The sequence below is a fragment of the Haemorhous mexicanus genome, chromosome 4, assembly GCF_027477595.1.
Source record: "Haemorhous mexicanus isolate bHaeMex1 chromosome 4, bHaeMex1.pri, whole genome shotgun sequence".
Classification (NCBI taxonomy): Eukaryota; Metazoa; Chordata; class Aves; order Passeriformes; family Fringillidae; genus Haemorhous; species Haemorhous mexicanus.
The window spans coordinates 61,764,009-61,788,016 of record NC_082344.1 but is presented as its reverse complement, the minus strand read 5'-3'; the positions used below and the strand labels follow the sequence as shown (position 1 = coordinate 61,788,016).

The window sequence follows — 24,008 nt, the reverse complement described above, 5'->3', positions numbered from 1 at the left end:
TCCAACAGAAACTGATTTGGTAGTGTAATATATATTGAAAAGACAGTAAACCAAGCATGCACAGTCTGACTGATTGTCTCTAAAATTTAAACTCATTTTTTCCACAATGCCAAAACACAGCAGCAAAGAAATCTACAAAGAAAATTTTAATGTCTCATTTCCATTTACCAACTGGATTCTCATTGCAGTATGAAATAACATATTTCAGCTGTGTGGATGGAATCTCATTTGGGAATCAGAGAGAGAAAAAATGCCCTAGACATCAAACAAAGCAAGATGGGGATATATGCAATATTCAGGGAGTCTTAAAAGTCAGATATAAGGGCTGAGTGCTAAGCCAGAGTGCTAAGACAAACAAACCAGCACAGAATACCAAGACAGGAGGTGAATTGAATGGAGACAAAAAAACAGGGTGAGAAGTCAGAACCAGCCATAATCCCAGACTGAAATTATGGTGGAAAGTTTATTTTGCTCTTCAGACTAACTCAGTTGTTTTCTTGGTTTGAGAAGAAAAAAAAAAAAAGGAAATATGAATGAAATACATACAAAATATATGTGAAAGATAGCAAGAAGAGGCAAGTAGGAATTTGTGAGCACTCTTGGCCTGCCAGTGAGAGAGCATTACTGACTGGTAGCTTTTTTCTGAATCTATATATTGAGATACCAACACACTGTTCAAGTTTTAAGTTTAACTTGCACAGAGACAAAATCATACAGCAGTACTGATCATTGGTACTTCATCTTCAAAGACCACAGCACAACAGTAACACTGAAGAGCAGGTGGTTACATTTTCAGGCAAACATTTGGCAAGTGGAATGGATGGCAACAGTTTGAGAGTGCAGGTAGAGAAGTAAGACAACTTTCTCCCCAAATCCAGTCAGCCTGAGAAAATTACACCCAACAGGTCATAGGCAACATAAAAGGTTTAAATCGTAATTTCACTGAAAAATTCAGGAACTAAAACTCTTTTAAAAAATAAATTAATCAGGCTTGCACAGCCATGGATGTACAGAGCTCCATTCTAATGGCTCCCCAAAATACAGGACAGATTTGAATATATTTTCACAAGTCTAAATAGCAACAACATTCCTTCCCCAATTATTTAAAGCAGCCTGACTGAAAAAGTTTTGTAGAACAGTGATCTTTTTGACAAGAATCACCATGTTTTGTGGTGTTACAGACTCTTTAACAGTCCAAAGAAGACAAGAACAAGGAAACAGAATATTAATATAAGCTGTCACTGAAGTGGGCATGAAGAAGTCAAAATTTTAGGGTGTAATTTACTAGTGATGATAGTACATAACCTGTTAAAGAAAAAAAAATAATCCTATGATCTCAAATTGTTCATAGCATACTGTCTTAAAAGATCTTGGTAACAAAAAGCAGCTAAGATTCTAACAGCTGAAAGGCAGCATCATTCATCTGATGATGAACACAATGAATTCTTCGCTTCTAGGCACCACCCCAAAACAAGTCTTCTTCTCATCATCAGTCCCATGGAAGAAAACTAATTTCTATTTATGACTAGAAGTTAGCAGCATGCAAATAAATTAAACCCCGAAACACCTGTTGTGCAGATGAGCACTGTTGTATTTGACTTACAAACACACTACAAGAGAAGAAAAGCTTTTGCTATTTTTTTCTACCTATTCATAATTAGAAAGGTTTGGAAGGAGGTGCAATAAGGCGAGGCTGGGTGTTCAGAACAGCGTGTGCTGCTGGTTCAGGCTGTTCTGAGGAAGCACAATGCCTCCATCTCAGTGCTGGCATGAATGCAGCTAGGGAAGTCCTGTCACTTGAGCTCAAATCTTTAATCCATAACAGTTTTTTGACATTATAAATGCAATTATGTTATGGAGAGAGATCATCTCAGAAATATGATGAGACAGTCCCTGGGTGGTTTAAAACCCACCAGACTTCTGAATTCAGGAAGGTCAAATGGCAATTTGCAAATAAGTAATTTCCTTTTCTGAGATTTCTACACTTAAATGTAATTTAAATCCAGCTGTAAGTAGTAAACTGATAAATAGGAAATGTCAGCAACAAATATGATACACAAGAGAATTTATTCAAACACACATCACAAGAACGTTAAATTAGAAAGACAGGTAACAACAACAACCAAATTTTAAGAATTGATACCTTAAGTATAGCTCTTAAATATTTATTTGCATGGTAAATAAATTTCTTAAATTGTAAAAATAAATTATTATTTTTGAATGTTTTGAAAATTATGCTAAGTGCCCCAATAAAAACATTGAAGCCTAACTTTAAGTAGTTTTTTTTCCCCCTAAAATTTACCCTGCATTCAAAATGAAAGACTTTTCACATAGGCAAGAGAGCACAATTCAAGTGAGAAAAAGAATTTATTTTTAAAGAAAAATATTTTAAGCCATTCTTACAGCTTCTAGACAAGATTTTTTCAGCTAGGTTTCCATTTCATGTACAGGGAAATAATCCATCGTTTGGACCAAGATTTCAATAGTTTAAAATAAGACAGCTTTGAGGGCAGGCCTGGGTCAGTAAAATATCAAGTATAAGCTCTGAGTATTTGTGAAATTCACACCTTAGGTAACAGGAACCTGTGACAAGATCCCTCTGAAAAGACTGACAGCCCTGAACATCCTGATTTTCATGTATGCATGCATTTTAATATGAAATGTGAAATCCTCATTATTCTAATTCCTAGCAGAATCATAATTTAGAAATATTCTACCCTGAGCTACAAAATGAAAACAAAGAATAAGACCTGCTTGGAAAAACCTGATTGTAGTCACATTACTCACTGATGGCTTGACAGCTGATATAAAACATCCTAAACAAAGCAGAAATTCAGACTTATGCTTTTAAAAGTATTTTAAGTCCTAAGTTAATTTTAAGGCCATTTCTACTGGTATACATGAAGTAAGAAAAGTAGGTCTAACTTAACTGAAGAAAGAGCTGCAATCAAGTTAAGATACCTGCCCCACTTACAGATAAACCATGATAAAAGACAGAAGCAGATTGCTCTCATGGATGCCCAGAAGTGACAGAAAGGAGCAAGTGGCAGTGAGTGGAGGATGGAGAGGAGGTGAGTGCACAACCACTGAAAGAAAGTGTGAAACTCCTGCCTAAATTTAATTTGTGGTAAGGAATCAATACAGCTGAAAGCAGATATAAGTCAGGTGAGTTTGTGCTGTTGAAAAGACAAATCAAATAGTAAAACCTAGACAGACTGAAACCAAAGAATAGAACACAGAAAAGGGCACGTTGCCTCCATAAATCACGAAGTTTCTCACTAAAGGTTTACATCCTCTTGACACAGCAAGAGATACCATTATCTGTACTCCAAAGAAATTGAAGAATAAGTTAAACAGTCTTTACTGATGTCTGGAACATGAGAGGAATCAGCATAAAAAAATGGTCCCCTTTCAGTTATGAAAAAATGCAGCGAAACAAAAATTGCTGGATCTGTCCCACAAGAACAGAATGTGCAATCTGCCATGAATATGGCAGCAGAAACTGCAACTTGTCTAGAGTTATAAAGCATCCAGAGCTGTTGGCCCAAAAGCGTGGAGATAGGAAGATGGAATCTGTTTAAATATCTTGATCTTGGAAAAGACATATCTCTACACTGTCGGAAAAAAACTAAATTACCTGGTCTTCAATATGAAAAAATGGATTAAAAATCTGGTATGGTTTTTTAAAAAAGAATTTCCGTACCTGGATTGAAGAAATCTGTGACAAAAGCTGACTGACATTTCGCTCATGGTATTAAAAATCTCTTGGCAGGTGTATGGACCAGACAGAATGGACCAAAGTACACAATGAAAAATATGCACTAAAAAATCAAAACAGGAACAAAACTGGGCTGCACTCATCTTCTGCAGAATATGCTTTGGCACTCACAAACACACAGCTTGGTATAAAAGGAAAGCTGATGCATGATCTGAGAATCAGTTTGGTACTAAAGGAGAGCACAGTATGAAGGCAGGATGCAGAGAAATGTGGAATAACCAGAGTGCAATGGCCTGGCTGGTCTGAACTGTGGCTCAGACAAGGGTCTGAGTAAAAGAGAGGAGCAACAGCAAAGTTGTGAAATGAACAGCAGCTCAGCAGGAGCCTGGTCTGCATCAGTGCAGGACAGGCACTGCTGGGACAAAGGCAGCTTTCATGGAGCACAGATGAAGAGACAGCCGATGGCAAAGGTGCAATTTTCACTACAGGAGCAGAGCTGATGTGCAATGACTTGACATCTCAATTGGGCTCATCATTCTCCTTGAAAAAGTGTGCACATCTTTCTACAAAAAGGTATAAAACTGCAGGGAAAGCAAAGATAATCTAATTTACTAAGTGAGTAATTAACAAAAAAAGTTCATGAAAAATCACACACCAAGAATGAAATATAAAGTGAGCATTTAGATAAGAAAAAAAGTCAGTTTGCTGAAAGTTTGCAATCCAACAATGGGAAAAAGGAAATAAAAGGAGATATGAAAACTGTGTCAAGATGATACCTCGTGCATTGAAAGGAGACAGTGGAGAGAGATGTGTCTCAAGAACAGCATTATTTTATAAAGTTACACTGCAACCGATCAAAACATTGAGTCCTCACCTGGTTAGGACTGTGGAGTATGTATTAATTATTTCTCAGTTACAATAATTTTAATCTTTTATTTGAATAGCAGTGAAATAAGATTTACTTTTCTGGCTTTTTATAAAGCTCTATCAAATAAAACCTTTGTGAGCAACAAAGGAAAATATTCTAAATAACTTCCCAACTGGCATCTCAATCGAGGTTCTACTTGCAGTTTTTCAAGTAAGTGATTTTCTCTTAAATCATACCTTAGAAAGGTTCACAAGTAGCACATATCCCTCTACAAATATATTCAGGTACAGGTCTATATATCACACATTTCTAAATAATTGTATTTGGTAAAACCCATAATTCTGATTTCCAGACGTTTTCCTCTTACTTCTTTCAAAATACCTAATAATAAAAATCTTCAAATAACTATGAAGTAAACATGACTAATGAGGAATCCATAAACTTTCTTTATCCAGATCACACACCCAGAACCACCATCACATTTGAGATGACACTGAGCACAGGAAGCAGCACACTGCCCCGAGTGCCACCAAGGGCAAACCCACCAAGCTGAGATGCTGTGGTGGGGTGTGCACAGCAATATTGGCAAAATCCTGCTCTTGAAATATTACACTTCTCATATTCAGCAATTTCCTTTCAGATATATCCATCTAATTAGTTGTTGATCATTGTAAAAAAATTGGTCTTAATTAGAACCTGAAGGTTGTCAACAGCTTTCAGAAACACACAGCACTCTCAGTGACACCCAAGATTCAAGGACATTTTAGAGAGCCTTTCTTTTCCATGTTGACCATAGGAAACATTGGAGAGAAAAAAGGCTTTTGATAAGGAAATGCTGTCCTCAAAATATGGTAAAATTACTATTTCTACTAAATTAATATCCAGTTACCAAATAACAAAAACATTTCTATTAGTCTCAAAGATTGTTTGAACAATATCTTTAAGGCACAACTATACAATTATAGCAAAATTAAAGGACACCACAAGCAAAAGGATGAACTGTGAATAAATGAGGCATTTTATTTGGGTTAAAAGTCTGAAAAAGATTTAAAACCATCAGGGGTCTGACTAAAACTATCCTTTGAGAAGGGAAAGATGAATTAGGAAAGCAAAAGCTACCCAAGAATACATGCAAACAACAACCCACTCATGTCACACCATTTTACATTTCCCCCCTCGACTCTGGAACCACAATCTGCACTTTTTGAATGTAATTAACTGAAGATTCTGTGTAAGACACTTCCCAAAGATGTGGTGAAAACAGAAAAGCAGCACTAGCTTTAGCATATCAACAATAGAGAAATGCAAACTAAGGGACAGTACACAGGCCTCTATGAATTACAGCATCTCTCTTGAACTATTTTCAACACCAAAATGTGGAATTGTCTCAGCAAAATTAATCTGCTCTGGTCATGGTCAGACTACATGAATACTTAATTTACAGGTTACCTCTTCACAGGCTCTGTTGATTGATTTCCCTCCTTTTCTATCTAACAGCAACAGAAGCTCTGCTTTAAGGCCATGAACTCTCAACAGAAGAGAGGATTTTAAAAAAGATATGTACTTGTCAGATTTTCAAAAGCACTGTGCAGGCCTTGGAAAACTGCTATTTTCTCTTCTAGTAAAAGGCTTTCAAAGAAAGACAGAAGATTGTCTATATTTATTTAGTATTACCAGTTCCCCAAAGAAAGCTGAAAAATCTAGCCATTTCTTTAGGACCAAGGACAAATAGGAAAATATGACTAAGAGTTTCTCAGTTTTTGAAGAGGTAAAATTAAAACCAGACAGTTAAAAAATACTGAATAAAATGATGAAAAAATCACCCCAGCTTAGGTATAAAACTGGGTATATGAATCCTACACAAAGGCTTAATGATCATGGTACTAAGCTACAGAAAACTACATATCCTAGCAGGTAAAGAAATTTGAAGACCTCAGAGCCAAGTTCTTTAAAAAAGTCCATTATTCAAAGAAGCAAGAGTAAAAATCCTTAGCTCAGAACCCTCAAAAGAAGATGAGTATCAGCATACTCTAAGGCAATATGCAAATAACCACAGTTTAAATAAAACTGAACAGCACCCAAACCCTACACACCCCACACTAGATCTCACCTGATGAGAGAAAAAGAAAAGGAATGAAGAGTATGTAATTTGGCAAGTAGAATCCCAGAGTGTAAACCAAAATGGAGCATTAGACTGTGGCATGGGAGCTGTGCTGTTCCATCATGGGGAATGAGGCAGACTCCATTAAGTTCATTACATGAGGAAGGATTTACTACACATGTACAGACATCTATATATCAAGTGTACCTTTCTGCTTTTACACTTCTGCATTAAAAATGGCCCACTTACTGTGAACAGTCATTCATCTCATATTCTTCTTGTATTTCTATTAATGCTCCTTGGTTTATGTCTGCCTGTGAAAAGGTAACTTCTTGGCTGGCAACTACAGGTATGCAAATTTCTTTCTGCTTACTCTGCATCACAGGTGAAATTTATTTTAGAGCCAAGTAACCCTCTGATGAAAAGCCTTTGTGAAAAGAGTCTTCTTAAAAACAACAGATTTGATGACTGTTACTCTGTCTCCTCTGCACTTTTCCTAACCCAATATTTTAAATTTGTCACTCATTAGGAGTGTAAAATGTGTTCATTCATGAAAGCTGAACAACCTGCTAAAACCAATCTTGTCTGTCACTAGGTCATTCACAGTAGAAAGGAAGTGATCCCCATTTGTAGCTTTATTATCACTGGATTGCACTATGAGACAAATAAGCAACAATACTGGAATATTAAAGCCATTCTAACACAGATGTGTAAAAAAAGCTTCACAAAAATCTCCCAATTTTTTTGCTTATAGTAACTTATACTGTAACTTAAAGTATACTTGAAGTTACTTGGTTACTTAAAGTTACTTAAAGTAACTAAGTAACTTAAACTTATAGTAATGGAAGTTAAGAAAATGTTTGTCTGTAATATTAATACAGATGTTATTTTATGTGCACAAATGAAGAGACCAATTAGACTCACAACACCAAAGTTTTCATAGTTATGATTCTTCACTCTTGCAGCCAACTTTGAAATGACCACAAAAATTAGCAAATTCTCTTTTCAAGTACTGCACAAACTTGATTTCATTAAGGTAGAATATAAAAACCATATTCAAACATAATAAAAAATTAAAATTGAAAAGTCATATTCTCTGCTGACAAAACCAATAGATCTGTTCTAAAACTCCAGACCACTTGAAGAAAAATGAAAATATAAGGGTGAAAATTAAAAAGTTCGTGTTAGATGAAAATATCCTAACTTTAAGTGATAGAAATCAATTTTTAAAAGCTTTTGAATACAAATTCCTACCCTGATATGAAGGGCAAGAGCATAGGTCTGTGATGTCAGCCCTGCCTGCTACTGTAGAAGGTTCACAGTCTCTTTCCTATCTGTATGAAGTTCACACCCTCTGAAGCAGATTTTTAAAATACTCAGTACATTGTAAGATTGTAAAATGGAGTATATAACATATTCCAGTTTTATTGTTGGATTACTAGTTTTTTGTATTTTAGCTTGGCTTCCTTGAAACCTTTTGCCCAAGTCCAAAGCATGTTAATGTGACCTTCAGTGTTACAAGTGAATTATTCTTGTGAAAAGAAAACAAATGCTTTCCTAAAAACATGCTTATGTAATTTTCTTTGCACAATGGAGAATAATAGCATTTCAGTGTTACTAAAGAAATGACAATTGCCAGAAGATGGATTTAGAGTAAAAGGGAACTGCCCCTCAACACATCAAATGCTTTGTGGAAGCAACAGTTCAGAAGTGTAAACAAACATCAAATGGACCCATGTATCTACCAGCCACCTTATCTTGAATACAACAGGCAATGAGAAAACACAATTAACTCTTTTCTGCTGCTGCAATGAGTGCATGGCTAGTTCTGGTTGATGGACACTACCTCGAGCTGTAAGAATTCAATTGTTTATTCCTGCTTGCACATGCTAATGAAAAAACCAAGAGTACATAAAAAATTTGGTAACAACATTCTGCCCACCTGCCACATTGTTTCACAATAAGACAGCATCACATCTCTCTCTTGAAGAACATTTGGTAAGACCCCAAGTTTAAGAAAAACTTCAAATACTGACCATAAATGTGTCTATAGCAACATTTCAAGCATGACAACAGAACAATGATATAATTTATGATACCACATAAACAAAAATACAATCCAAAGAACATATGAACGAAAGATGATGTTTTCATGTGCATTTAACTCCCAGATGCAGGAATTAGGTTTGGAGTCACATGCATGCACAGCTAGAAATCATGTTGCTTCTTTTTAGGGAGTAGCTATATTAGACTAAAAATATTTGTATGATTTCCTTGGCTGGTGCAGAAAGTACACAATGTTGAATCAACACAGCAAAACAAGACATCCTTCCAATATCAGACAATCCTCTGATAGTGCAATAGTACCCCTAAGAAAGATGTGGGGTTACAAGTGTGGAGACAATTCCAGAATCATCATTCTTTGTCTTTTAACATTTCCTTTATCAAATAATTTCCTATCGTAGCTTTTCTGAAGACAATGACTGATATGAGAAACCATGAGTAAAAGGGAAAATAACAAAAACTGCAAATGAAGTAATGTAAAATATCAAAATAGTTATCAGATTTCCTGAAAATCCAAAACTAAAGGATGAAAGTTATCAGGTAGATAAAATTGAGTCCCAATTAAAACTAACATGAGACCATATCACAGTAATAGGTCTTGCATTACATAGAAACAAAACATTTACAGATAAATAGAATTGGAATGTAACATTTTCTCAACGAGTTACAAGTATGAGAGAGCTCTTTCTTTGTTTGTAATATAGAAATGGGTATATTCTATCCTCTCCTTTCCTAGTTTGTTTTTTTTACAGCAATTTTGTGTCAAAGTTTGAACTTCTTAAAAACAAGTTATTTATGTTGAGCTTGGCCCTAGATCAATGAATCAAAATACAAAAGAGTAGTCCATAGATTAGAAAATGCTGTACTTTGGAAAAAGCAGGGTTATACTGAATGAGCTTAATAAGAAGAATTCTATATATCACATGAAGTACAAAAGAAATGAAGCATACAAGAGCCATTATATTGTTTATATTACAACTTAAATTAACCTTTCCATTTATTATCAGAGATCCTTTTCTAAAAGATAGACTACAAAGGAGAACCTAAAATTTTGACCTGATATTTTGAATAAGGTTTTTATATTTGGCCAATATATCAGATTAGCTAATACAATATTGTTTCTACAAAGACAGTAACTTAAATCACATTGCAGGAGTTGCATTTTACTTGGCGAGGATTTCACACCTTAGTAATTTTGTTGAAATGAGTTAAGACTTCTGTTTAAGGATATCTCTTCACCCATCAGAAGAAATAATTATGAAATAATTAAGAAATATGTCCTCTTTCTACGTAATATAATGGCCTTTTTGAGATCACAGTTTTATTACAATGTATGTATAAATATCTATCTTAAAAAAAATATTTAATTTCACACTAGCCTAAAAAGATTCCAAGCCAAAGTATTTAGCAGAGTAACTGTATATTGTTCTTGTGAAAAATAATTTTGCATTTTAAATTGCTGTGTAAGGATTCAATGTGCAAACCCCTTAGTCAGCAGATTTCATTTGGCATGGAAAGGATACTAAACTGAGTCTCCGACTGAATAATTTTCAGAAGTACAAAATACTATATTTTACTGTAAAATTACAAAACTATTACAGATTTGTAACAGCAATCATCCAATGAGTTTTTTAAAACCAGCTATATGCTAATGCACTGAATTTATGCTTTATTTTATAGCTTATTCCTCCTCACACTATGAGAAACTACACAATGGAATGAAAGTCCTTTGAAGTCAACAGCCAGTTGTGACTGACTTCACAATGCCAGAACTTGACTTCTTGTCTTTCTAAACTATATTGGTTAGCTTATCAGAGCTGAAAGAGTGGTGCAAAACATTATAAACATTTTAAAATTGCACTTTCTGAATTATTCTGATGTTATGCAATGTTTGATTTCATGACTTGTCTGAAATTAAAATGAGTAACATGCAATAAACAAAAAAGTGCTTAGTTGTTTGACTTCTCCAATTCTTTAGGATTTCAATTTTAAGATGAAGTGGGGAACAAGAACTTACCTACTTGGTACTTTGGGTAATAAGGTGCCATTTGTCCACTACTGCATGACTGTCTCTTATGCCTTTTTCTTAAATTTGTGTCAGTGGTCTCCCATTGTGGACTTTTCCTTTTGTTTATTCTAGTAAGACCTTCAGAACTACCAGCAGGATTATCGTCCTGGTTTACACCACTACTTAATTTTCTGCTGTGAAACTGGCCATCCAGCTTTTCAATCACTTTAGAAGAATTAGATCCTTTAGATGTTTCCACTTCATTTTCTTGTTTCTTTAATGTATTTTGTTTAGTAGAATGGGACCTTAAAAGAGGATGTCTTTTTTCTTCCATATAGGCCTGAGTGCTTTTACTGTCGACAGCTTCAGGAGAATAAATGACATTATTTAATTTAAGTGAATTGTGCTGCTCAATATGGTTGATTTTTCTCAGAAATATCCTACAGTCTTTAAAGGTTTTGGCTTTCCAAGTATTTTGAAACAGTTTATCTTGATTTTGTTCTTTTCTAACATTTTGCTGGCAATGAATTGTTCCATTTGCCTCTGAATGTGACTTAAGTATATTTGCTAAACCAGGATGTGGGTTAAAGTCAGACAATCCCATCATCTGTTCAACAAATGCATCTCTGGTTTCATTTTCAGTTGGCAAGAGGCTATTCTGAGACTCTACCAAAGTCTGAGTGGGCTGGATTTCTACTGCATTTTTCTCCTGCAGCTTGGGTGTTTCATCATTGGCTCCCCCACTCGTACTCTTAAACAATTGGCTTTGGCAAAACAACTGCAGATTTTTCTTTTTTGATTTCCAGCCTCCAGGAGCCTGATTATAGAGCTTTTTTGTTTGTTCCCACCTATCACGCTGCAACTTCTTAAATTCATTTCTTTTTAATCTGGCTAAAGTGAAATTACTTTTCATGCTTAAGACTGGAGACCTCACCATATTATGTAATATTTGCAATTTCCCTGCTGGTTTTGAAGGGGAGGATAGTGCAAACTTTTTAAAGTGCTTTCTGAAAGGGCAAGTGCTAGGATCAGATTGTTTAGTTTCCATCTTTATCTCTTTAGTACTAACTACTTCTAAGGGATTGCGAGCATTTGCCTTTCTCACAAGAGAGAGAGACTGCGTTTCTGTAGTTTGCATAAACCAGGTGCAGAGTTCATTCATATTACACTTTTTCTGGAAAAGCATTTTTATAGGTGATGTTTCAAGTCCTACAAGGCAGGAGTCTAAAGGGTCCGACATTTCAGTATTACAGTCTCGTTCAATGGGATCTCTTTTTTCACATACACATTTGTCAAACTCACTTCCCCCCACTCTCAACCAAGTATTAGTCATCTGTTCAAATCTATTGTTTAGTTCTTCCAACAAGGTGTCGCTTGAAGTGGAAGTAGGCCACCACCTGAGAGAGGGATTTGACGAAAAAATGGGATCTGATGATACCTCATTAATGGGCCCGAATCCACCATCCTTAAGATCCTTTTTAGCATTTCCTGGATTTCTCTGTTCTGAGGTATCCCTGGATGCTGTGCACTGACTTGATTGTGTAAGTTTTTCCTTTCGCTCTTTAGCTTTTTTCAAATGAAGCTTGTAAGATTTATGTAGTAAGGCACTTCTACAAGTGAATGGACTAGAAGATGCTAGTGAATGCAAAAAATGCAGTGAAGGTTTTCTGTCTCTAGCAGAGTGTCTCGATGGAATTTCACGTTTTCTTGACACTGCTGTAGTAACACTGTGTGATCCATCCTCTCTAGAATCTTTCTGCATGTTCTTTACTTGACCCATATTATTGCACAGTTGATTTTTTCTTTCCTGTGATGTGCTTTTCTCTAACACATTCTGCTGTTGTAAAGGAGGCAAACTATTGCTGATGCTCACTTTTCTTTCCTGAGGTGAAAGTCTACTGACAGTCACTGATATGCCGGAAATTTTTACTTTTGCTGGCCTGCCAGGTTTTCGAACAGTGGTTAATGGTTTCTTAATCTGCCGTATAACATTGCTGCAAGGATGTGGTGATGCCAGATTACCCTTGATAGGCCTGACATAGTCATAACCAGAGACCTCCTTTTCAGCAGAAGGATTCTGGAAGGCTTTTACTGTTTCAGTCAAAGCACTTCCAGTTTCTGCATTGTGCCTTGCTTTGCTGGGATCATTGGCAAAATTAGAATCAATGCGTTGTGTGGGCAGAATGCTGATGAGATTTAGATTACCTTCAGAAACATGTCTCTTAGTTCTTCTTGACCTTCCAAAAACAACTGTCACAGTAATATTTTTGTTGCTGTTAACTTCTTCCATTGCTGCTGCATCAGACTTGAGGCTTTTACCACCACAGCTAAGTTCAGGTTTAGGTTTTGTGCTTCCACTCATGTCTACTTTTGGTTTAGGAGGCCGTCCAATTGGTCTCTTAACCTGCTTAACTACTTGAGGACCTATTTTCTTTGGTCTACCAGGTTTTCTTTTGAAAACTAATTCACTGCTACTGCTTGATTTCTCCACAACTTCATCATTTTTTTTTGAGTCATTTATGTTAATTTGACCAACTGGACAAGAGCTTGTAAGAGCTTCTGCATAAACGCAGCTTGACCTCTCCTTAGTATCATTTTCACTGCAATCACAACCCTTGACACAGACTGCTTGTGAAAGGTCACCTGTGGCCTGTTTATCTAACAAAGCGTTTGTGTGCCCCTGAAACAAACAAAGATCTGTGCTTCCCTTAGTAGATGCAGCTGCAGATGTCAACGTGTACTTGACTCCTTCATGACTGTTAACTTCTGAGACAAACATAAGCTTAATAGGGCTAGAGTAGTTTAAGGGAGACGGGATCTCCCCGGCTTCAGAAGTTACATGCAAGTCCCCGCTACCGGAAGCTGAACTGCTTGAGTTAAAGGTCAGAGATTTCAAAAGGCCGTCATTAATTTCTTGATCTATAACAGTTTCTTGCGTGTTTGATGCAACACAAATTGCTTTGATTTTACTGCTGCTTGGCACATGTGAATGTGGAAGGAAGGTTTGTCCTGTGCATCCCATTTCGCTCAGAGTGAAAGGTAAGCCCCTTCTAGGAGCTGAGTTCATAACCTGTTCATAAGCATTGCCTTTTAATTTTTGGCTCATTTTGTAACTATCCAACAATGAGTTGCTAGTCTTCCTGGATAAGTTTATTGTATCTTCTAAACGCTCCACAACAACTTGCAGATTTGTGTCTCTTACAATTTTGCTTATATTTATGTCACTGCATCTTTCAGCATGAAGATTTTTATTTATTCTCATTTTTTCCAAACTTTTCAAGGACTTTTTTGTACTGGATGACTTTCTAAACATGATATTGTTTGTTACATACACAGAGTACCACCCAGGAGGCACAATGTTACGTTTAGTTCTACCCAAGATTTCATTACTCTCATCCTTCAGAGGAATCTGACCAGTCTCTTTTAAGGTTGCACAATCTCCTTGTGTATTTGGGAGTTTTGCTTGGCTGGCTGCAATAGCACTGTTTTCTGAAAGAACTAAAAAGCTGGAGCTGGTCTGAAAATTAGTAAGAGGTAGATTGAAAGACTCTGTTTGGTGTACTGGAAAGCACATTGGTTTGGTTTGGCAATTCGTGCATGGATTACTTTCAAGATGTTGCAAAGTCTCATCTCCTATTACAGTAAAACTATGTCTTTTACTTGGATGCATTTTATCAATTTTTTTTGTAGATCTCTTTGCATTTCTCTCAGAAATTGACTTTTTTCGTACAAGAGTTTCATCAAGGCTTGCAAGCTCCCTCTTGATTTGCAAGGACTGTCGTCGAATGACTGGTGAGTCAGGAGAATTATACGTTGCAAATAAAGTTTCCTGACGCTTGCGAAATCTTGTCTGAATAATTTTATTTTCCACTTGTTTATCATGTTGACGAAGTAATTCCATAAAGCTGTAATCACTTGCCTTAGCATTATGCAAAAGAGAAGTTATGAAGTCTCCTAATTTGACATCATTTTCTGGTGCCCTGTCACTGCTAGAAAGTTTTACAAGATTTGTGGCTAGATCTGTAGTGTCTATTGATTTCAACTTCTCATTAATGCGGTCCATTAAATCTTGAAAAATTGCAGAATGTTCACCTTTCTCAGAGTTCATATAACCATCATTGCTTTCCTGGTCTGCTGATCCCAGTGCTCCATCTGAATAATCAATCTCTTTTCCTTCGCATGTTTTACCCTTATACTCAAACTCTCCTTTGCTTCCTTCAGCTGGCAAGAGGGATGGAGGCTGGTTGATGGATATTTCAAGCTTGTTGTTGTCTAAAGTTGGAAAGTCCATAACCATTCCTTCTGACAATTCAAATTCTTTACTGTGTACAGGTGATAGTGGAGGTGGCGATGGACTGCGAGATCTGTTTGAATTTTTAATGCTGCTTAAGAGGTCACAGTCCTTAGCTGAGTATGTACATGCTGCTGCTTTCACAGAATGCCTGTTATAATTTTGCAACTGCTCAGCACAATACTTAGGAGAACTACATGCTTTGTTCACCATTGTCTTAATACATCCAATTGCTACAGCTTGGCATGACAAAGAATGGAAATCTTTAATACAAACAGACAGAGGTGGTAAACAAGTGTTTGGCCTTTGATTTTGTAAACAGCACCTTTTTGTCAGCATGTGTCCATTGCAACTGCAAAATGGAACGTGAACGTCCTCTTCAGTAAGGGAACTGGGAGTTTCAGAGTGGACCAAATGTGTTTGCTTGCAACTGCAAACTATAGAAACATTTTCATCCTGTAATAGGAATTTTAACATAGCCAAAGTCTGTTGCCAGTGATATGAACAAAAAGACTCCAAAACTTTGTTTAATGTTGATTTTCCTTTTTCCAAATTAGCTGTTTCCTCTGAATTTGCATCAGCTGTTGAGCTTGAACTGAAAATGAAAACAAATCAAAACAAAATATAAATTACAGTAAAATACCACATCTAATGTTTGCTATAACGGTTAAACTCAAGCCTAAAAACCTGATGTTTACAAAACAGTTCTGTTCTATTTGCAGTATTCAATCATACTTGCAAGTGTCACTAGCAATGATGTGCATCTTATCAGTGATAGCACTAAACTACCATTAAGAAAAATAATAATGAAAAAATTAAAGACAAAAAGAATAATTTGAAATACAGCTTCTTGAGCCTAACTATAATTACAACAATGTTAACTTTCTGGTATTTCAAACTATCTTAACTATTAATGAAAGCAAACCTCACCAAGAACCTGGCAAGCTTGGTATCACTCTCATTTCACTAACTGGGGCACTGAGAATGAGTGAGGTTCAAGGTTGTGGCAGAGGAAAGAATGGATCCATCTCTCCTGAATTCCACTCTTTGATATTTAAATACCCAAGTGTACTGAGTGCTCTTCAGGATACACTTAAAGATATTTCTAAAGACATTTTAATTTCTATATTTAAAGAAAACTTGACAAGCTAACAGAAAATGGAAAAAATAGTCTAGTGCTCTTTGCAGGTAAAATTTTCCCTTTCAATTTTTAAAAAAGCTGCAGTGGTGCATCACAAGCTCTTCATTACAATATATTAAACACACACGTGTGTGCACACACACAGATTCCTTAAACAGAAAAAGAGATAATCACCACTGGAAAAAGTAATTTCCAAGATAAAAGCTAATATCCTTTAAATATCCTTAAAACAGGGTAGGCCTATATCAAAGGACTGCTGAGCAGTTGTTCTCAAATGTATTAACTAAAAAAAAAACCCTTAAAAATACTACTTTAACTATTTAATAAATTTCTTAAAAATTATTAAAACTAATGTCACTACTTACCTAATCAATCATTTATACTGAAAAGCTGAAAATTTTCCATGGTAGAAATTAATACAGGTATTCAATTAAATACAAAATCCTTATGCTGGATAGCAACTATCAAGAGATAGTTAACACCTAGTTCAAATGTTTTACTGAAACCAATTGCATGAGCAGAAAATGTTGGAAGAATTCTGTTTTAGAAAAGTATGTATAGTTTAAACATATCACCAAACTCTGAACATGACACTAACTTTTTTTCCCTGATATTATCCCCTGTAATTTTTTTTGTATTTAAGCTTGTACTTCAAAAAATTTTCATTCTGATTTTTTTTACAACTGTACTGATCAATGAACAAACATATTTAAAATTTAATGTGCTATATTTAAATATAGTAACCTAGTCATTAATTAAGTCAGACCCAAAATTGTAAGCATCAATAATAACCGCTAGCTTCAAGTTTCTTACTGGATGCAAGCTTATAAAAATAAATATTTTTATTGTCCTTGATATTTTAAAATTTAGAGCTTAAAACCAGCCAACTGTGCATAATAATTCTTCATGGTTTTTTTCCTTCTCCTGTAATATTCAGTATGAAATGGTATACATTCAAAATCAGGCATCTAGATGATACTAACTCATAAAGGCATAAGATAATTGTGATGGTATTAGTTGAAGTTGCAATAATATTTAATCTGAAATGATTAAGCCTTAAAAAGAAAAAAACCAAAACCTCGTTGCACTTGCAAACTAAAATAAAACCCACATTATTCAAGGGAATGTCAGTGTCAGGATTTGACTCTTTTTGAAATACCACTACACTGAGAAAAGTCTGTTACTCCAACAAATTCAGGAGTCACAAGGTATCAAAATCACTACACTTGTAAAAAGGAAGCTCATTCTAATAGTACAATTAAGGATAAAAGGTAATTGCCCTCCCCACCACCATGATTTTAATTACTTTTTGAAAGGCTAGATTAAAAAAAAAAAAATCAACATGCCACTAGGCCTCCACCCTCCATATTCTGTTTGTAAACCAGAGTAAATTTGTTAAGTACTAATTTGCTAAAAAGATAGCTATAGCACAGTCTTTTTTTAGACTGAATTTTTAAACTAGTACCTTCCTATCTGTCTAGACTTGCAAGGTGTGTCTATAGTTTCACTGGAGAGCTTTAACTATAGAGGACCTGTATCTGTAACTGGTATTTAAAGTCTGTTCCCTGGTGGAAGAAACTTCTGGAGCCTTACAACCTTCTCGAAGGGAGTGATCAAATCGTCCACAGGCCTCAAAACCTTTGAATTTGCTATGTGGAGATCAATTTGTTGTATAAAGCAATATTCTGATCATCACAGACATTCTTCTAAAATAATTTCTTTCCTGATTATCCACCCTTGTGTGACATCTATAATCTGCTTTCCCTTAACGTGAGTTAGTGTCTAAAGCTGACAGACAACAGACAACTTTCATCTATTCTACTGTGATAGCACCACAGTCCAAACGATCTTCCCAGTTCGTACAGACACATGGAGCCCTTACTCAGCCACCACTTGGGAGCAGAGCTTACTACACAAACAAATTCAAGCATTAAAGCAACACATTTTCCTTGAAGTGTCTCCCTGTAGAGATGTCAATATATTTAAACATACTAATTTTTAGTAGCTTTTCAATACAACTATGGAATTATACTTCAGTTTCCTCTAAAACCTTCCTATATCTCTTTAAATTTGTGTTGCCACACTGTAGTTTAGACTATCCTCAGGATTAAAGGCTTAAGCAATAATTTCACAGGAGGAAGACCTATCACTTTGACAAACTGCACACTTCCTCCAAACCACACACAGAAAGATGGCTGGAGAGAGTGGGCAGGAAACAGGGGGGTCGAGAGGTGAGAGGATCAATATGCACTGCTACCCTGGTACCTTCTGTATCGCTCAAGGCTAAGCATGGAATGACATTTCCCTTCTGGCAGATAGGGACAGTTAATAACATGGAGTGTGGATTTACTGGAGTCCAAAAATGGCACAAAAGCAACAATGTGATAAGGTTAATTCCCAGACTTTCAGTGTATTAATTGACATATAAAGAAGTAAAACTTGGCCTCCTCCACAAAAGCTATCAGGGAAGAGCTCTATGAGAGGACTCCCAAAAGAGAACCTTCCCTTGTCATCTCAGCCAGAGAGAAGATAGAGCACTCTAGCAAGATCTGTACGGACCAGGAACAGCAACAAAACTGGAACAGAACATAGTTTCAAGTACTCATACAAACAGAATGGAACTACTATAGAAATACAAATCTGTCTTACAGAAATGTTTGTTTTCTGACTTTATTAAGTAACTAAGTACCTCAAAAAAGCTACATACTTTTTGTAATTTTTAGCTGCTAACCAAAGGTGGGTGTTAAAAAATTAATTTTCTGATTTTGTTCTCATTAGTAATTAATCAATTCTGAGAAAAGAAAGCATCCTTTCTTAAAGCTACTATTTCTGATAAAAATCTCATAGCAAATTAGTCATTATGAGCTTAATTTGTACAGTTCTTGGTCTTATGCCACTGCTAATCATCTTGTGCCTCAAGAATAAGTCAAATAAGTCAGTGTACAGGTTTTTGTTTCTTTTTTTTTTTTTTACTGAATGAGCAAATCAATCACACATCAGTGTTGTAAATTTATGTGCAAAAGCATTGAAGTGCTTTACTACAAATTACAACGTAGAAACACGTTAACTAAACAATTAAATTCATACAATCAGATTTAGGAATATAACAACACAAAGAAGAAACAGAATTACAGTACATTTACAACACAAGACAAATACATGGAATTCATTAGAAAATATTGTAATAAATAATTCATGAATTATAGTGCAATTGATTTATGCATAAATATAACTAATTGCCTAAAAATCAGTTGTTAACAAAAATCTGTCAAAAATCAAGGCAGCCACAGAGTTTTACTAAATTACTGCGACAATGGAAATACTGCAATTAAAAAACAAATACAAGTATTTGTACTGTAAACAACTAAAAAAATCAGTCTCACTAAAGTTAATATACAATTTAATATAAAATTGTCATTAGCTACCAGAAATGGTTTAAACAACTTTACTGAGCAGTAGTTCTAAAAACAGAGGCACTGTTTTTTAATATAAAATACTTGAGAAACATTCAAATAAGTAGAAAGCATGTAGGGCTTGCTTTCACCTTCATTTAAAATTCTGCTGAAACAGGAATTTTCAGAAATTGTCAATTACTAAGTAGTGACTGGTAACTGAATTTATAAAACAGTTCAAAATGTATAATTTAAATGACATTAATGAAATACATAGGGGTTGGGGGAGGAGAATTTACACATTTCCCTGCCTTTCCTTAGTTGTGTAATTAAAATGTTAGCCTAATAATTAGAAACAAATAGTTCTGTTCTTTAAACACTTACAGGCTGAGTATCATCTATAAACTATCAAAAAATATTTTAAGTACTATTTCTGACCAAAAAATAAATACAAGTACTAAAATGTTGAAAATTAATTATAATATTACATACAAAACTACTGAGTACTGTTAAGTCAATAGTAAAATGATCCCTGATTTTATGAATCCTGTTAAATTTTTGGTCAGGTCATCTTTTAAATGATATAAAAAGAGTACTGTCACTTGCCTTCAATATAAAGTTCTGACTCAAATTTCTAACAATGTCTGAGGAGTAGAAAACATCAGTATGGTACAAATATTAGGCAATGTATTGAAGCCCCAGATTTTTGCAAGTAAAACTGTATAAAGACAGATGTTGAAACTTTTAATGCAGTTTTTTCAGCTGCATTTTTCAGTGGGGATATATTCACAAATTAATCTTTCTGGCCCACACAAAATATGGCTTAATTCTTTTAAAATGAAAGATGACCCTGACATCTGCTGTTCAGCGAACTCTTATCAGGTACAGTTCTGCTTAAAATCATAGAATCACAGATTAAGCTGAGTTGGAAGGGACCCACCAGGATCACTGAGTCCAACTCCTGACCCTGAACAGGACACCCTAAGAATCATTATGTGCCTGAGAGATTCCTACTGTAATATGCAAGTAAACCTTAATGACTGAAGAAGATTCAGTATAGATCTGAGAGACCAAGGAACTGAGATACTGGTTGTGCAGTTTCAAAGGATTATTCTGTTTTAAAGTGGATTTTGCTATTTTTTAGTAGTGTTAATAGATATGGGCTGGATTTTGCCACCAGTATTGCAGTATGCTCTCCACTGAATTTAATGGCAAGTCTATCTATAAATAAATTACCTGATGTGGCCCATATGTATCTAATGTCCCATTTCATTTCTACAATTAACCCATACACATGGAAATTTAAGTGGGGAAAAAAATGTGTGCATGTGCACCACGTGTATAAAAGTTGGAGAGTCTTTTTTTTAATGCCAAATTAGATACATAGAGAAAAAATTACATGTTGAGAGGAAAAGGGCATTGATGTTCAGTAGTGAATGTATGAAGCAAGCCCCCATTCATATATAGACATATAATTTTGATATTACATAAAAAAATTAAGTGTGATAAAAAGTCCAATGTGAATACTTTGAAATTCATGTAAAAACTGCAATAAGAAGGTAATTGGTCTCCCTTAAATTCTATTAAAAGTTATGTATTTAAAATGAACTGTCTAACTTCTAACTACCAAATTTATAAAGAATTTATATTATTGAAAGTTCAAAACAGCTTCACTGTTTCATATTTGTATTTCTATCAAGACCCTGAACTGCAAATTTGGTTATTAGCAAGATGATAATGTAACTTGGTATTCATTTTGATAAACTGAAAAAGTTTTGAAATGTCACAGCAGCAAATACATTACAGTTACAGTGAGGTTTTTCAATAGGAGTGTGACACAATCCTTAAATAAATTTTAAGTAGTCATAACATCAACTAACCAGCACGTTTAAACAAAAAAACAAACAAACCCAAACCAATCTCAAGCTCATTCTGTGCACATTATGAACATGCTCTAAGTTGCATTCCAACTTTCTTTTTAAACCTTACAAGTTACCTTAATTGTCAAACTAAAAAGGAAAATTATGTTAAAGTTTAAATTATTTTATGCTCTTAGTATTCCATCTTATTTCATATTTAATAATTCTATAACTACAGTAATTTCTCAGATTTCATAAGTGTACACTTTGTAAACACCAATTTCTTTCTAAACCAACAACAAAATCTTCTTAAAATGATAAAAAAATGCAGTTTATGCCTGCTAAACACACATTTTTGTAATGAAATGTTTTTCTTACTTGTATTGGATATTTAAATAACGAACTTTTTTTCTTTCACAGAATGTACTATATCCTACTAATACTTCACAAATCCACTTCCTTGTGAGGAACTATCTTTTTTTTTAATCCCTTGCTGTGTATAATCTGAGTTACTTACAATTTATTGCAAGTATTCTGTGAACTATAAAAGTCTGCTAACCCTTGGTTGTGTATTTCCATAATAAGATGGATAATTGAATGGGTAAAGTGGTTCTCCACCAATTAAAAATTATGCTTCACATGACAAATACTTGTTTTCCCAAAACATCTTTATGCTAGTGACTACTAAATAAAACCTGAATCTTTTCATCTATTTATACATGGATTATATTAAATACACACTATCAGAATTAAGTGAGCAACTCTATAATTCTGTCCACAGTGAAAACCCTGAATAAAACTATTTTTCAAAAGGCATGTATGTGGTTTTTGAACTGTATAATTTCATGTCTTCTGTCAGAGTGAGCTTATGTATTTCTCACATAGTGTGTGTATACAGACATACATACACACACACAAAACAATTTGCTAACAATTATTCTACACAGGCTTGCTACTATTTTTGCAGCTGCCAGTCCCTGAATCTGTCATATTAAATAAGCCAGTATCTGGTAAACGGAGTTTCTTCTTCGGTGGAGTCTTCAATGTTCCAGATCTTTCTTTTACTTTATATTCTAAAGTGCTGTGAGGTACCCCATAAATTCCTTGTGCTTTGGAAACACTCATTTTCCCACTCATTACCATTGCAATTGCTTCTTCCATTATTTCATGGTCATACTGCCGATAGCGGCCACGTTTTTTTCTTGGTTGCTTATTATCTTTACGATCCAAACTATCTTCTGTATTTTCTGAGGTTCCATCTACTGTCCCATTCTTAGCATTAAGACACAAAGGAGAGAGGTCCCCATGCAGAAAGTAGGAGTCAACACTTGAGTGAGTTACAGGTCCAGAACATTCAATTTTGTTCTGTTTAGGGAGGATATTTTTCAATTTTTGAAGAGCTGATCCTTCTAAGACTGAGGAGGTTTTAGAAACGTGGTACATAACATCCAGAAGACCAGCAGTATCAGACTGTGGTTTGGACACAGAACTTATTCTTAGCTGAGGAATTTTTAATTGTACAGTGGGACTTGAAGTTTCATATTGTAGATTTTCACTTTTTTCTTTAAACTGAGTGACCATTCTCTGTAGAGTTAACTGGTGGAGGTAACTGGAAGCTGTTGGGAATTTTAATTCTGAGGTTTCAAGTAGACTGAGTTTACTTTTTTCTGTGCGCTCTGCTTGAGCTCTTGCCCACAAGGCTACTTTTTGTAGGACTGCACAAGTTTCTTTACTGTCTTTAAATGAATAACTATCATTGAAATCTCGAGTTTTATTTTTAAAAGGTGCAGGCTTTCCTGCTGGTAAGGCTTCTAAGTGGAGAAGTAAAGTTTTTTGAGGTATGCCATAAAGTATGCCTGCTTTATTTATGTCCAGTGCTCCAGACTGAATGTCTTTCAAAGCTTTTGAGAGCAAACCATCTGCAAACTCAGCACTTCTTTCCACATAGTCCTCTCTGTTTCTGTGTAGTCTCCTGGATGGATGGAATGAAACGATGGTAAACTGATGTATGAGAGACTCTCACACAGCTATGGAAGGGAAGGGTCCACTCCTTTATTATACTCCTTGCTTCGGTAACATCACTGCTTCTGATACTTTTTAGCCTTTGAGATGTGGTAGTTAAATGATTATCCTAGCAAAATGTTACAGTTCTGGTAGGACAGTGTGTCAAAAATCATACCGTGGCTTCTACAGCAGCCCTTCCAAGAACTTTATATCCTAGCTCAGTATTTGGTAATAGTCTCATGTGCTTGCTATATTCCCTTGTTCACATGCTTGCAGAGCAACACTGTTATATATAATAAATTTTAATTATACAATTAACGTTCTGTTAAATACCCAAATCCTGAAGGAGTTTTTGTTAGTAGAAACGTGACGTTACCGCTAAACAAGTAATAAAAGAGTCAACCCCCTTATAGAAAATTTGCAGCAATAAGTACATAACTACACACAAACATCCCAGACTTACACAAAACTAGGCTTTCTACAACAAGAAGATAAAGTGCTGTAGTTAACAATCAAGTCCATTTTTCGCAAAATAAGACAAAATTTTAAAAACTTCTACTCA

The 24,008-nt window shown here is 35.1% G+C and overlaps 1 protein-coding gene across 8 annotated transcripts in view; it reads right to left on the bottom strand.

The window, feature by feature from the left end:
• Window positions 1-24,008, bottom strand: part of LCORL (ligand dependent nuclear receptor corepressor like) — an 82,176-nt gene that overhangs the window by 6,490 nt on the left and 51,678 nt on the right. For 2 of the 8 annotated variants that reach the window (XM_059845092.1, XM_059845094.1), the window contains exon 7: window positions 2,049-15,645. The exons of 2 other annotated variants lie outside the window; for them this stretch is intronic. In XM_059845092.1, the coding sequence (XP_059701075.1) occupies window positions 10,740-15,645 (4,906 nt within the window). In that variant the 3' untranslated portion in view covers window positions 2,049-10,739. Of the gene's footprint in view, window positions 1-2,048; window positions 15,646-19,138; window positions 23,415-24,008 lie in introns of those variants that run through there. 4 more of the 8 variants (XM_059845096.1, XM_059845093.1, XM_059845095.1 and 1 more) reach the window with 4 other exon arrangements.